Source organism: Octopus bimaculoides, chromosome 2 (assembly GCF_046866305.1).
Source record: "Octopus bimaculoides isolate indiv1 chromosome 2, ASM4686630v1, whole genome shotgun sequence".
In the NCBI taxonomy this organism is placed as follows: domain Eukaryota; kingdom Metazoa; phylum Mollusca; class Cephalopoda; order Octopoda; family Octopodidae; genus Octopus; species Octopus bimaculoides.
This window is the reverse complement of record NC_142929.1, coordinates 120,593,554-120,607,975: the sequence shown is the minus strand read 5'-3', so window position 1 is coordinate 120,607,975 and position 14,422 is coordinate 120,593,554. Positions and strand designations below refer to the sequence as shown.

General features: G+C 32.6%; 1 protein-coding gene across 1 annotated transcript in view; it reads right to left on the bottom strand.

Moving 5' to 3' along the window:
• The window catches only part of LOC106876909 (carbonic anhydrase-related protein 10), a 1,209,344-nt gene that overhangs the window by 400,906 nt on the left and 794,016 nt on the right, over window positions 1-14,422 (bottom strand). Inside the window, exon 4 of the mRNA XM_052965551.2 lies at window positions 4,168-4,359. Within this exon, the coding sequence (XP_052821511.1) occupies window positions 4,168-4,359 (192 nt within the window). The remainder of the gene's footprint in view (window positions 1-4,167; window positions 4,360-14,422) is intronic.

The window sequence follows — 14,422 nt, the reverse complement described above, 5'->3', positions numbered from 1 at the left end:
GATATATGTTTTTACTATATTACTTTAAGCAGCTCTCTGTGAAAGTTACTATATATTTAGAGATGTTAGTCGGCTTCTGATTAGCATCATGTTAGGATGTAAATTTCTCAGTCAAAGAAAAAAAAATTCATTGCAAAGTATTTTTATGCGCCTATTTTTTTTCAGTGGATCGTCAAATGCAATTAGTCTCTTAAGCAAATTTTGGCAAATTAATAATTCTTGCATAGTAATTTGCTGGACAACAATAGTTGAGAATATCTCTTTGAGGATGTAAAAGTTCATAAAAGGTTATAAACGAATGCATTCAGAGGGTTCAATGACATAAGCTGCGTAAAATAAAAGACTTCCATATTAAGAATTGACCTTCCTTAAAAAATGTATGAATTGATTTTTTCGTGGAGTAAAAATGGCAAACCTTTCTCCATTTTGTCGAAACTAAATTTAATATTATATTTTTTAGAAAAGGTTGATTGTAAATTTCTCGATTATTTAGGTGGCTGCTATAAATATAATAAACGTTGGCGAGTGGGATATTTAAGGTCGTGAAATCCAGGCTAAGTAAAAACAATTACACTAACTTCATTTTTCTCTCTGGAGAAACAACTAACTGTCTTCATATTAAAATATACTTCAAACATAAATGTACGTATATGACGCGCCATCTTCAGTTGCAAAATATACATTTTTAACAGTGAGGATATTCAAATATAGGTTTTAGTAAATATATACAATGAGCGAGAGAAGGAAATAATTACATGCTTCTACAAATGTAGCAGAAGATATCTCTGCTAAATTAGTAGAAGCATGAAATTATTTCTTTCTCTAGCCATGAGGAAATATTTACTAAAACCTATATTTGAATATCCTCACTGTTAAAAATTTGTATTTTGCAACTGAAGATGGTGCTATATTTCAAATTGATGCAATGCTTGCATTGTTCGATTAAGAGTAGCCGCCTCCAACAACGGCCGTATTGCAATAATATCTTGAGACCCTCTAACTTATTTGCTGTCTATTCACCTTACTTTGAGTTTTGTGGATAATACCGGACTGGCTTGGTTTATGAACTTAAGTACCTTATTCAACTGAATCGTAATTATTTGTAACATATATATGTATAAAAATAAACAAACACACACACACACACACACACACACACACACTTACATATGTAGATATGTTGATCTGATGAGCTAGCTTCGATTATCTGCATTGATATGTGAATATGCAAGTGAGTTGTATAATGTGAAGCATGCATATTAATGCAGACATGTAATCATAATATATTGTACAGTGAAATTTTTACTACATGAAGCAGGCTGTGAAGCAACCATTACCCTAATGAAAACGTGGTCAAATTATTATATTCACTTTTCATACCTCGTGACAATTTATGGTTCACACACACACGCACATACACAATATACAGTGACGCGCTATTACTAGTTGCTCGCTTTGGTAACACGTATCTCAGCACACTCTTATAACTTGCCATGTGTCTCCAGGCATTCCTCAAGCTCTGATCACACGGTGTATTCTATTTGCAAATCAGTACGCTGGTATAAGAGAAATAACGAATAAAAAGAATGAAGAATAAAAACGGAAAAAGGAAAAGGAAAGAAAATTTGCTGAACGGTAAACTATGCATAAATATGAATGTATGTATATTAGTTTCCTTGTTTCAGTCACTGGACTGTGGCCAAATTGGAGCACTGTCTTGAACAGCTTTTGGCCAAATGAACTGACCACAGTATGTTTGTGTAGAGCCTGGTACTTATTTTGTCACCTCACTTAACAGTGTCTGTCAAGAGGTGGTGGTGAGATATATACATAATGACGCCATATATAGATGCACACACACACACCTGCACACACACACATATACATACGCAAGCACACACACATATGTATATATAAAGAGATATACGTACACATATGACAGGCTTCTTTCAGTTTTGCTCTACAAAATCTTTCAATTTTTCGGTTGGCCGGAGCTATAGTAGAAGATACTTGTAGAAAGTGCCACACAGTGGGACTGAACCCAAACCCATTTATCGTACCACGTACTGCATCTAAATAATTGTTTTGCTCACAAGAACTCGTGTTTGGTTGAATTTCAGTTATCCTATTTGTATATGAAATCATTTTAATATACATAGTTGTTTTTTTTTTTATTATTGCTATATTCGGGATTCGACGTCTAGTAGTCTATGAAGGTCACGCTTCAGAAAATGTTCCGATATGTTTCAGTACTTACTGATGTCAGTTTACACTGATATAAAAGTCAATGATTATTTTGTGGTACGTTTTTATTTCCGAGATTTGAAATCATATCTCTCTGAAATTCAAATGCAGTGTTTACTATTTAAACAGAATATAATGACGATAAAAGAAACTATTAGAATTTTGAGATAAGTGAAAATACATTGGCATGGAAATCACTAATTTCTTATTTCACAGCATTTGTTCCTGAAATTAAAGCCCTCCTCCTCCTCCTCCTCTTTTTCATCATCATCATCATTGTCATCATCATCATCATTCACAACTTCATGATCACGTACAGCTTGGTCCCTTTTATATTGTCCTGATTTACAACCCAATTTTATTTTTTATGCTATATGATAGTTTCTCCTCTTCATCTTTTAAGTCTTTTGGGTGATTGACATATATATTCAGTGCCATTTTTTAGCTAGCCAATATACGCCATCACAAACAAGCTATTCCATTCTAGTACCCAAATGCCAGCAGTTCGAACTCATTCTATTTTGATGGTAAATATATTCTTCCAACGAAATAATGAAAACAACACAAAAGATATCCATTATATTTCATATATTGAGTTGATTTTTTTTGTTCACCTCTGTTAAGATGTCTCATCGTCTGTACTTTATCACTTTATGATGCAGAATTTATATTTACCAATGTATTGTCAGGTACGTGAACAGTTGTTAACCGCCGTAAAGAAGCTTCATCGATAACTCGCTCGATTATGATTCCGAATTTCTCCTTGGATATTGTTAGATAAACTATGTAAAATGAGGTTAGCGTTTTATAGCAAAATTAATATCATAAACTGGTATTGTATCCAGTAAATGCAATTAATCAGCAATACAATCCTTAAACGGGGTAAATAACCTTAAGCAGATCTTTATAATGACGAGATCATTCGTCTATATTTACACGTTTCATTGCAAGATTTACATGAAAGTGTCATGTCGTTTCAAGGTATTGTTTAATGGTAATAATGATTTCTCGCTTTCTATGGTTTACTTTTTATCACTGAAATTTCCCGGTTAGTGTAACCTGAAAGTGAATTTGTTATCTATAAGATTCATAGCGAACTATTCACCAAAATATTTGACTCAGTGTACTAGCTTGACCACACATGAATAACAGCTAAATTTATTGAAATCTCAGTCCCACTTTAAATAATAAACAACATATTGTGATACATAATTGTAGGTATAACGAAGATGGAATCATGCTGTTGAGAAGTCCATAGATCGAAAATCTGTTCAGTAAGGCATCATGTTGTGTTAAACAACAGCATCTCCCATATTATAGATATAAGTGATTTAACACAACGTTCTAAGACATCGAAACGCTGGTTCTTGTTTACGTTGTTAATTTGAGTTCAACTCCAGTCAATCAAATATCAAATACAGCCTACTCATGCATATCCATTCCCTCTTCCGACTCTTTATCTATGACTAAGATCCATAGTTCTTTCATTTGTAATATTGTAAATTAGAGGATACTTGGCCAGGTTTTATCAGTTGTATACTTCATGCGTTCGCTACTACGGATTGATAACAAAGTCTGACATGAATTAAGTTCGTGTTACCTCCTAGTTGGTGGTTAAAAGAAAAAAAGCCCCTGTTGAGTTTTTACACACTTTCAGCTGTGAGTCCAACCATATCAGATTTTGAATATTAGATTTAAATAGCATAGACAGCTTACAGTAGCTTTGTTACTCATGATATCCTTTTATAGCTATGAATACTTCATTTTACTTCAGAAAGCAATACCTTGAATATAGAAATAGCTCTCATAGTGATTACGTAATATGAATCAACGTACTTGTAATCAGCACTGGAATACATTAAGAACACCCTTTGTGGCTCCCTCGGATGGGAAAAAGATATAATATATTGATAAATCTCTTACCTCTGCAACAAATGCTCTGTCTGCTATAGTATGTTCCGAACCTCGTTCATCTTTACTTCCAAAATGGACTTTTAGATTCGCTGCGCGATAAGTATATGATAACGGACCCATACTAATATTGACTCCCCATTGACTGGTTTGGTCTACTTCAAATGTCAGATCATGGCCGTTATTAACAAGTGAGCCGACGACCTGTAAAAACAAAAATAAGAAAAATATCTGTAATTAAGGGTTTTGCAAGTTACCAATAGCTCTTGAGGAACAATATTTCGCTAGTACTTGAATAGGAAATGACACGTCTGAAGTTGGATGTACGCTAATATATTCAACCAAATATGTATATAAACATCGTCCAACAAATCTGGTGATAGTCTACTTCTGGAATAAACATTCTGTGAAGTTCAGGGGTTTAGCTCACTTTGTTTATCGTGAGGAGGAATGTAATCTCATATTTCAAAACTGACATTCATGAGATGAAAACGATTATTTGAATAAGTGGTTTAAAAAGTACCAAAATTACAAGACGATAAAAATCTAGGAAATGTCTCAAAGTATAGTGTGTCTCTATAGTAACTGAAAAAATAATTATAGATAATAAGAAACCGGTAAATCACAGATGTTATAATTATATGTATGTGTGTTTGCAAGTGTGTGCATGCATGTGCGTATAGGGACGGTATGAAAATAGCTGAATGGATATATAATTAACGGCCAATGGATATATGTCATAATATCAGGTATACGCACGCGGAAGAACATCTAAAATAACTTCATGCGTACGCTGGTAAAGATTAATATACGTAAGAGACAAAGTTTTAGGTTGTTTGAAAAAGGAATACGGGACTGTAAGAAGGTGTGAGTGGCCAATGACATAATCTCAATACGAAGAGAGTGGAAGAAGGGGAAATGTCGGTAGTGGATCCGTTACCGTATAAATTTTGATGAGTGAGGCGTATTTAAGCTAAAATATTACGCACATAACGCGGGGGTCAGTCAGCATTGCATGTAAGTGAAGCATTATCATGCGTAAAGATAAACCGCCTCGCTTTATGCTTATGAGGATGTGATGGGCTATGATATCTGCTACAGAAAATTAATACTTCAGTATACAGCGCTTGCCGGATATTACTCAACCCACAATCTAGATATCTATTTCCATACACTGCAAGATCTAGCCCCTTTAAACTGTCAAGTCTGATAAATCGAAGCCGATTATTGCTCACAAAAAAAGCAACTTTTGCAGAATTTTTCTTTCCATCAGTTCTTAGTATTCTAATGGGGGACACATCAACAGTGCTGTCAGCTGCACATCAAACTCCACTGCTTATGTTAGGTAAAATCCCTCGAAATATATTTCTTTTGATTACCACGCGAAAGCACCCCTGCTAGAAGTCTCCGGAAATGAGCGCATCCAGGTCTTGTTTCACGTATTTAAGGCTTCTTGTAAGTTTGTACTATTGCGACGTTGGTAGAAGTTTGATGCAACTAGCTACTCACATTAACGATTATGTGTTCATTCTTTTCCTATATTACTTTTCTATACTTCAACTTCCTTGCTGTCATTGCTGAATGTACCAACTCTACGCATATGTTACTACCCTTAATTTTTCCTTAAACAACTCATGTAAAACTCTGCACAAATGCCATGAACAGAGAACTTGACAGAATATTCCAATGGACCTCTCTTTCATTTTTTTCTAATACAACACAAAGGACTAATTTCATGCAATCACTTCGTATCAAAGGCGTTACCTCATCTTTGCCATCGAACGATTATCTTAAATGTGACAAAGACTGGATTTTTCCTAACTAGATTTCGGATGATTCTTTTACATACTCAGGCGGGTTAGATAACATCTTCAGGGAGGTCAATCGATTAATACGAAATCTAACGCAAACACACTAAAATAGCCCGGTGCGCTGTCTCCTTTCTCAGCCTTTCAATTCTTACTGCTGAGACATTTGCTTTTCAGAACGAGCTGAGGAACTGAACCCTCTACTCAGGCGTCCCTGACCTACATGCCTCTCCTCCTCTCTTCACTCATGTTGTCACGACTCGAAATTTAGGCTAAACTGTGATCATTACATTGTGTTCAGCCTGCTCAAATCAGTGCCAACTGCAAAGAAATCTCTGCACTTACTTTCCTAGCAGCTATTAGCTTGCAATACTTGGAACAGAATTGTATCAATCTCAACAATCTTGGATAGAACGCAAAGGTTATTAACGTTTCGTTCAGAAAAGAATAACATAATCGCGTAATATTGTTTGGGCTATGCAATCAGTTGTGACTGATTTATACCATTTCAAATTTATCTACATCAATGTTGTTGTGTGCAGGTTTGCTGAACACCGTTTGTTTTCCTACATGGTATACTCAAACTTTAGAGCAAGATAGCAGTATACTTATCAAATAGATCACCATTTTTTCCTGATATAATAATTATGTACTTTCTAATATATCAATATTCCTTCAATATTCTGCATTTTCTGTAAGAATCTAACACACAAACCCTAACCGCACCTCCGCTTTTTATATTATTATCTCCCTTTCGTTCAACCGGTCTTTTTTCCAGTCATTTGCCATGTTGGACTGCTTTAATCTACACATTCTCTCTGTTAATTTTTCATTCTCTCTCTGCTTATTTTTTTTTATTCCTCTCTATTGAAGAGCGGAGGCCCGAAACGTAACACACTTTTTTCATTTTCCCAAGTAACATCATAATGCACTTGCATGTTGTTCATACACCTGTCTTCGTATTTTGTTTTCCTATAAATTTCAACTATATATATATATATATATATATATATATATATATATATATATATATATATATATATATATATATATATATATATATATATGTTTTAGAGGTTGGAAAGCCAACCAACTAAATGTTTCTACCTATAAAATATACAGCTGGTAGTGTGCCTAATTATTTATACCCAAGTGCTGGTTACTATGTAGCATTTTCGCAATCGAATGTCATATATGGGCGAGGGTAAAAAGCGGTTTACTCTTAATTTATACGGCAAAAAGAAAATGGAATATTATAAGAATACAAACACATGCAAAGACTGTGTGCTACACAAATATATACTAGTAACACTAGTAATGCATGGTGTATAGTGGCGCCACGCTTCACCATTTGAAATCATCTGGCAATGAATTGCTTATTCACGTTCATTGGATTGATACTTTCGTATAAATAAGGAGTACCACGCATATACTTTTACTTGTATCACTCAATGGATGTGACTTTGCTCACCTTGTTGTGATACTCCTGTCTTTTATGTATTACTAGTATATATTTGTGTAGCACACAGTATTTGCATGTGTATGTATTCTTATAATACTCACTTTTGTTTTGGAATAAATAGGCATAATAGAATGTCTACCGGCTGATGTATATCCCCTCCATTTTCTTTTTGCCATATATATGTATATTTATATATATATATGTATATATATATGTATATATATATATATATATATATATATATATATATATATATATATATACATATATATATGTATATATATATATATATATATATATATATATATATATATATATATATATATATATATATATATATATATATATATATATATATATATATATATATATATATATATATATATATATATATATATATATATATATATATATATATATATATACATACATACATACATACATAATCCCCCCACCTAAAAAAACGAAGAACAAACACAAACACAATAACGCGAGGACGCGAGGACGTGGTACATGTAAAGCAGACTCTCAGGGAAGGTAAGAAAATTTGTTTTACGTTTCGAGCAAAGCTCTTCTTCAGAAACAGAAGAAAGTTCAATACAAAAGACTGACTGAGGAAAAAAAGTGCCAACGATATATATAGATATATGTATGTATATATATACATACATACATGCATATATATGCATATATATATATATATATACATTATAAGGTTTTTAACTTTTAAATTTTCATATTCAAAAGAGACAGAGACTTCAAACTCGATATATCGATTTATTCACCACTCTATGTTAACATTTCTGTGTATGTGTGTTGTATTTGTATGTATGTGTGTATGTGTGTATGTGTATGTATGTATATATATATATATATATATATATATATATATATATATATAATAATACAAAGAATATATATACATGTATACACACATATATGTACATACTTACATCTACATGTGTATATACATGCATATCAGGGTACAGGACGTTAGAACAATAAACTACAGACAACGGAACGAACACATAGGAAAACGGAAAGCCCCTTGGAATATCCCTTCATCAGCTGTCTCTATTCTATCTAGACGTTTCGAAGACCAGATATATATATATATATATATATATATATATATATATATATATATATATGTGTGTGTGTGGGTGTGTGTGGGTGTGTGTATGTATATGTGTATACATATATATATATCTATATGTGTGTGTGTATGTATATATGGATAACTATACGGGTAAAGTGTATGTATGCATATGTATACGGGTAAAGGAACGGGTAATATAGTATAGTAAAGAGAAATAAACAAAATAATTAATTAATCTAGTGGAAATTCACAGGAGAGCAATAAAAATAGAAAATTAAGGAGTTATCTCCCCTATAATAACAAAGATGAAATCTAACGAGATTCGAAGGATTCAATGATCGTTATGTATGTGTTTTTTCGTGTTTTGTTCGGTTGGTAACCACTCCTGAAGAAGTGCCAAATGTCTAAATCCAATGGACCAGTCACTGGATAAGTTTGGCAAAGAAATGTTAACATAGAGTGGTGAATAAATCGATATATCGAGTTTGAAGTCTCTGTCTCTTTTGAATATGAAAATTTAAAAGTTAAAAACCTTATAATATAAATATAAACTGTGAGAACGACCATTAAGGAATCTAATTAATGATCCCCTAAGGTAAGTTCTTATGCTATATAGGTAACAGTTGCTACATCCTCTGGAAAATTATATATATATATATATATATATATATATATATATATATATATATATATATATATATATATATATACATATATATATATATATATATATATATATATATATATACATATATACATGTATTAATGTAGCTTTCATCCACTGTTATAATTTTAGCCGTCTTTAACGTTAAGTGTTACAGCTCTCATAGGCTTTTATGTAGATCTAATTCAGTCTACCTAGTATTCACAGCTATTAATGTTGAAGAAAACTTTCTGACGATCTTTTGGCTAGAAATGAGAAATAAGAAAGAAAGAAAAAAAAGAAAAAAAAGTAATCTTGTGAACTGGCTAGACATATCCTTTACTGTCTTAAGTTAAAAATTTATCTTGATTAATTCTGTCATACTTTATAGATCATCGTTTCTAACATATTTTAACGATATGCATGGAAAAGCGGCATTTCTTTTTATATTTCAACTCTGGATACAGTTAACTATATTCTACGTACGTTATGTTTTAGATCCAACTACATATTTTTCTCAATATTAGTTTATAAAATAACCGGAGCATTGGCATATTCGATAAAACGATACAGAAAATAGCTTCCAGGATCTAAGTCTTCCTCATGTAAATATTTCTTTTCCTGTTTACAGATGACTATCAATAGTGTAAGGTTTTTCGAGTACTGAGTCTTCAACAAGGTGAGCAAAGTCACATCCATTGAGTGATAATAGTAAAAGTATATGCGTAGTAATCCGGATTTATTCGAAAGTATCAATCCAATGAACGTGAATAAGCAATTCATTGCCAGAAGCTTTCAAAGGTCGAAACATGGCACACCTATAAACCATGATATATATTTAGGTGCTGTGTGAAAATCATAAAATTGTATTTGAAACATTTTAAGATGTGAAAAATGCAGCATGTAATTATATGATTCAATTATTTAATAAATAATAAAAGCGTTAATGATTATATATAATTTGCACATCTTTGCAATACATATTTTCTATTTCAAGCAAAATGTGCGCCTAAATTATACATTTGCTGTAAACTGCGTTGCCAGCGAAAACAAAGGCGATGAGAACCACTTTATATATGATACTTGCATAACAATGCATCAACTCTTCAGTGGAGAAAAAATTAGAACTAATGTTTGTATATGTCGATGTTATTTCATCTATTAGCTGGGCATTTTGTCAGTAAGTTCATGTTCATTTATTTGATTTGCCGCTGAGTTGTCTTATGTATTTAACATTATAATTTATAACTTCTATGTTATTACCTAATTCACTTCAATGCTGAATGTGGTGTTTTATATCATTTATCAATTCTTAATAGACATAACTAATTCCTATTTCCGTTTCGAATTTGCTTATAAATCCTTGGGCTATTTTTAAAAAAAATAATATATATTGTTAATATTGATGGTTGCATAAATTACAAATAAATTTTCTATTCCTAATCTGTTATGTATTACAAGTATATATTTGACTCTCATATCATTTTTATAAAAAAAGCGTATGAGTCATATACCACTGATTGATGCATCTATATCGCTTTTATTTATATTATACGTGTTCTTTTATTGTAATCATATCATATTCGTATATTTACTTGAACTTGCAACATATTATTCATCATTTAAATGTTTATCTGTTGTTCATTTCGCTTGTTGTTTACACTGGATATAAAAGCCTATCCGTATTCGAACTGTTATTTGTTATGAGATTGTTTAGAAAAGCTGGGATATCCCTTATTTTCAAGGGGAAAGGGAGAAGTGTTTTGAAATATTGTAAAAATATTCTAGAATTCTTTTCACAATATGATTTCGTAAAGAGTTATAACTTGCAAAATGGCCTTTAAAATGCAAGGGAGACGTGCTTGTTACCGTATTTGTAACATTAATGTAACAAGCATATCAAAGACCACCGAGCATACAGGAAATTCTGACACTTACACATACTCAATAAAGGATACAAAACGAACATCAGTGGAAATAAAAATAAACTGAATACAAACAAAACAAGAAAATCAACATCAAGAACTACACTCAACCAACAGCATTGCATAATATTTATATCTACTGGAGGTTGAAGGTCTGAAATTTTGCGGGTGAGGGCTAGTCGATTACATCGACCCCAGTGCGTAACTGGTACTTATTTCACCGACCCCGAAAAGATAAAAGGCAAAGCCGACCTTGAGGGAATTTGAACTGAGACCGTAAAGATGGACGAAAGGCTGCAAACCAGTTTGCCCTACGTGCTAACAATTCTGCCAGCTCGCCGCTTTAACAACTTAGCGTAATATTAGTTAACTGTGGATTGATTTCTTCAGTCACGAGTTACAAGGCGTAGAGAGAGGAGGACAGAAACAAACAGTGATAAAGAGAGAAAGACAACAGAAGAGGTTAAAATCGTTATAAGGACATTAAAATTGACAAACAAATGACAGGAGTTTGGTAAAGACAGCTACAAATAGTAATTCTTTAAATTCTTCAAATCTTTAAAATGTTTCAGCTTTAAAGCTGCATTCATGCTGGGGCGTCGATGAATGCCAAATATATGATACATGCTTAAACAAACTGAAATACACAAATTCAGGTTAACATACACATACACACAGACACGTGCACATGCATGCATACGCGCGCGTGGTCATAGACATGTCAACAGTTTATGTAGAACCATGAATTAAGAAACAGTTGGTAAGTGAAGAGGAAGTGGCAGTGGATTTCTATAGCTTGTTGCAGATGGTTGTTGCTAAAAAAGGTTCTGCAATAGGTAACAGTTAGTGTAATGAATATTTTCCTCGGATGGTTTTCAAGGAATTTGCTCGTAAAGTAAATTTTGTGCCTTAATAACTGGGGTATTTACTAACTTAAGAATAACAATATGTATCCAAATGAATATCTCACAACGATTGCTACAGCTATATTAATACCTTTTTCAACCTTGGGTAATATTAAGAAACAGCGTATCTAAAGATATTATAACATTTATCAAATAACCTATGAGGAAAAAAATATATTTACAAATTGACTGCTATATGATAGATAACAATCATGTTTGCTAATACTGTAGGAAGGTGCGATTTGAGCCAGCCCAGAGAAAAGGGAAATCAAAAACGAAATATTTTATAAAATACACTAACTCATTTCTTAACAAACTTATTGAGTAAATAACCAAGTGGAAGAAGACGTATCGTTTTTTCCATCAAAAGATATGAGGAAAGAAACAAAAACAAAACAAGTGGATTTCATGCGAGCAAGAAAGAAGAGTTGTAGGATAATGCGTAGCACAATGTTTGCAAGCTTGACGATGTTAGTGTATATAGATGCGTGTGCCTAGGTTACTGTAAAAAAAAAAAGAACTATGTAACATATATCGGGCACAATTATATCTGTATGTGTCGATACACGCACATGTTACTGTGATCGAGAATGTTAAATAATTCTTTACTCGAATATATTTTATTCCGTGTGGTTTCGTGCGATATTTATTTAATAAGGAACTGAATATGAATCTCAGATCTAGTGAACAACTTCAATTCCACTGCGATGAAACACAACTTTACAGTAAGCATTTTGTATTTTTGCGTATGTAATCTGAACAGTTGGCGTCAAAGTTCTGAATAGATTATACATTTAGTTCGATAAACATTTAAATAAATATCAATCGTCTTAGTAGTACCCACTTGGAAAGTGCCTAAAGAGCAGGTGTGCTAGAAAGATACAAATTCAGTCACATTCAATTACGCATTAAAATATAAAATTCAAGCAATATGACGACAACTGCACATGTACACACACACACACACAGACACACACACACACACACACACACACACACACACACACACACATACACACACATACATATACACACACACACATGCACGCTAAGATATACTGTTCAGAATTAAAATTATAGAGACAGTAAACTGTTGCCCAGAGTATTTTTATAGGAAATTACATAACTGAATGCTACAAAGAATGAACTCGCGGATATTTCTAAAGTATACCGATGACAAGAAAAATATAAATTTGCTAAACAGCACAAGTTCGCAGAGATAACTTGAAAATGGGCTTCAGATAAAGATCAAACGTTTCTTTAAAATATAAAAAATAATAAGAAATAACAGAAAAGAAAATCATGAACTGCAAAATAACGTGCGATTGATATTGTTAAATAAAGTGTATATCATGTGATTAAGAAAGAGATGTTTAAAGTTGATACTTAAAATTAATGAAGAGCTCAGTTTAAAAATTGAAGACAATATTAGATGTTCGAACTGATTACAGGCGTATAGACGAAATGTAGTGCGAAATATATCAAAGCACATCTTGTGGAAAGAAACACACTCACACATTGAAAGACAGACAGACAGACAGACAGATAGGCACACTGACAGACACAAGCACACGCGCGCACACACACACAAGCTTATACATACCCACCCACACATGCACTCACACAGACGTGCATCAACTACGAAATACCTACACCTATATGTTTACGCATCCCTATATCCACTATGACTAGCATATATACAAAGAAACACATATATGCATAAACAATTACGCACATGTGCATGGAAATATATTGTCTCAGGTGAATTTATATAAATGCGTACTTTTTTTGCAGTAATCCTTCCATTCATATATATATATATATATATATATATATATATATATATATATATATATATATATATATATATATATATATATATATATATGCTGTTTTTGAGAATTTTAATATGAAGTTTCTGTTCGCCTCCTGAGGTACAATCTTTGTCGCCCTCTGATTATTGCTAAAGCTTGACTTGTTCAGACAGTCACGCACACACCCGTTAATGTTAAATTGGTCTGTGTGCTAACATACTCAGGGAAATTCACACCTAGACCGTTATCAACATTTCCCTTGCACTATCCCTGCTCAACTATATTTCGTAAGAATTTCATCCGCCAGTCGTTTACTGATTTCCTGAAGAATGGACAAAACTGAGCTAGGTTTCCTTACCTTCTCAAGATGTTAACCTCCTTTTAATGCCCTCCTTAATTTCGATTTCTGTGGTACTCATTTACCGAGAGCTAACTGACCGTGCAGTAATTGCTTATGAATCCGAAGAAGGTGTGAATATCTCATATTACCATTAGTTTGTGAATTATTGTTTTTTTTATCATCGAATATTTTGCCTCTTTTGGCTAGTCATTTTTAGTATGCAAAAGATAATAGGGATGCTTGAAATCCATCGATGCCTGTCTTGTGATAG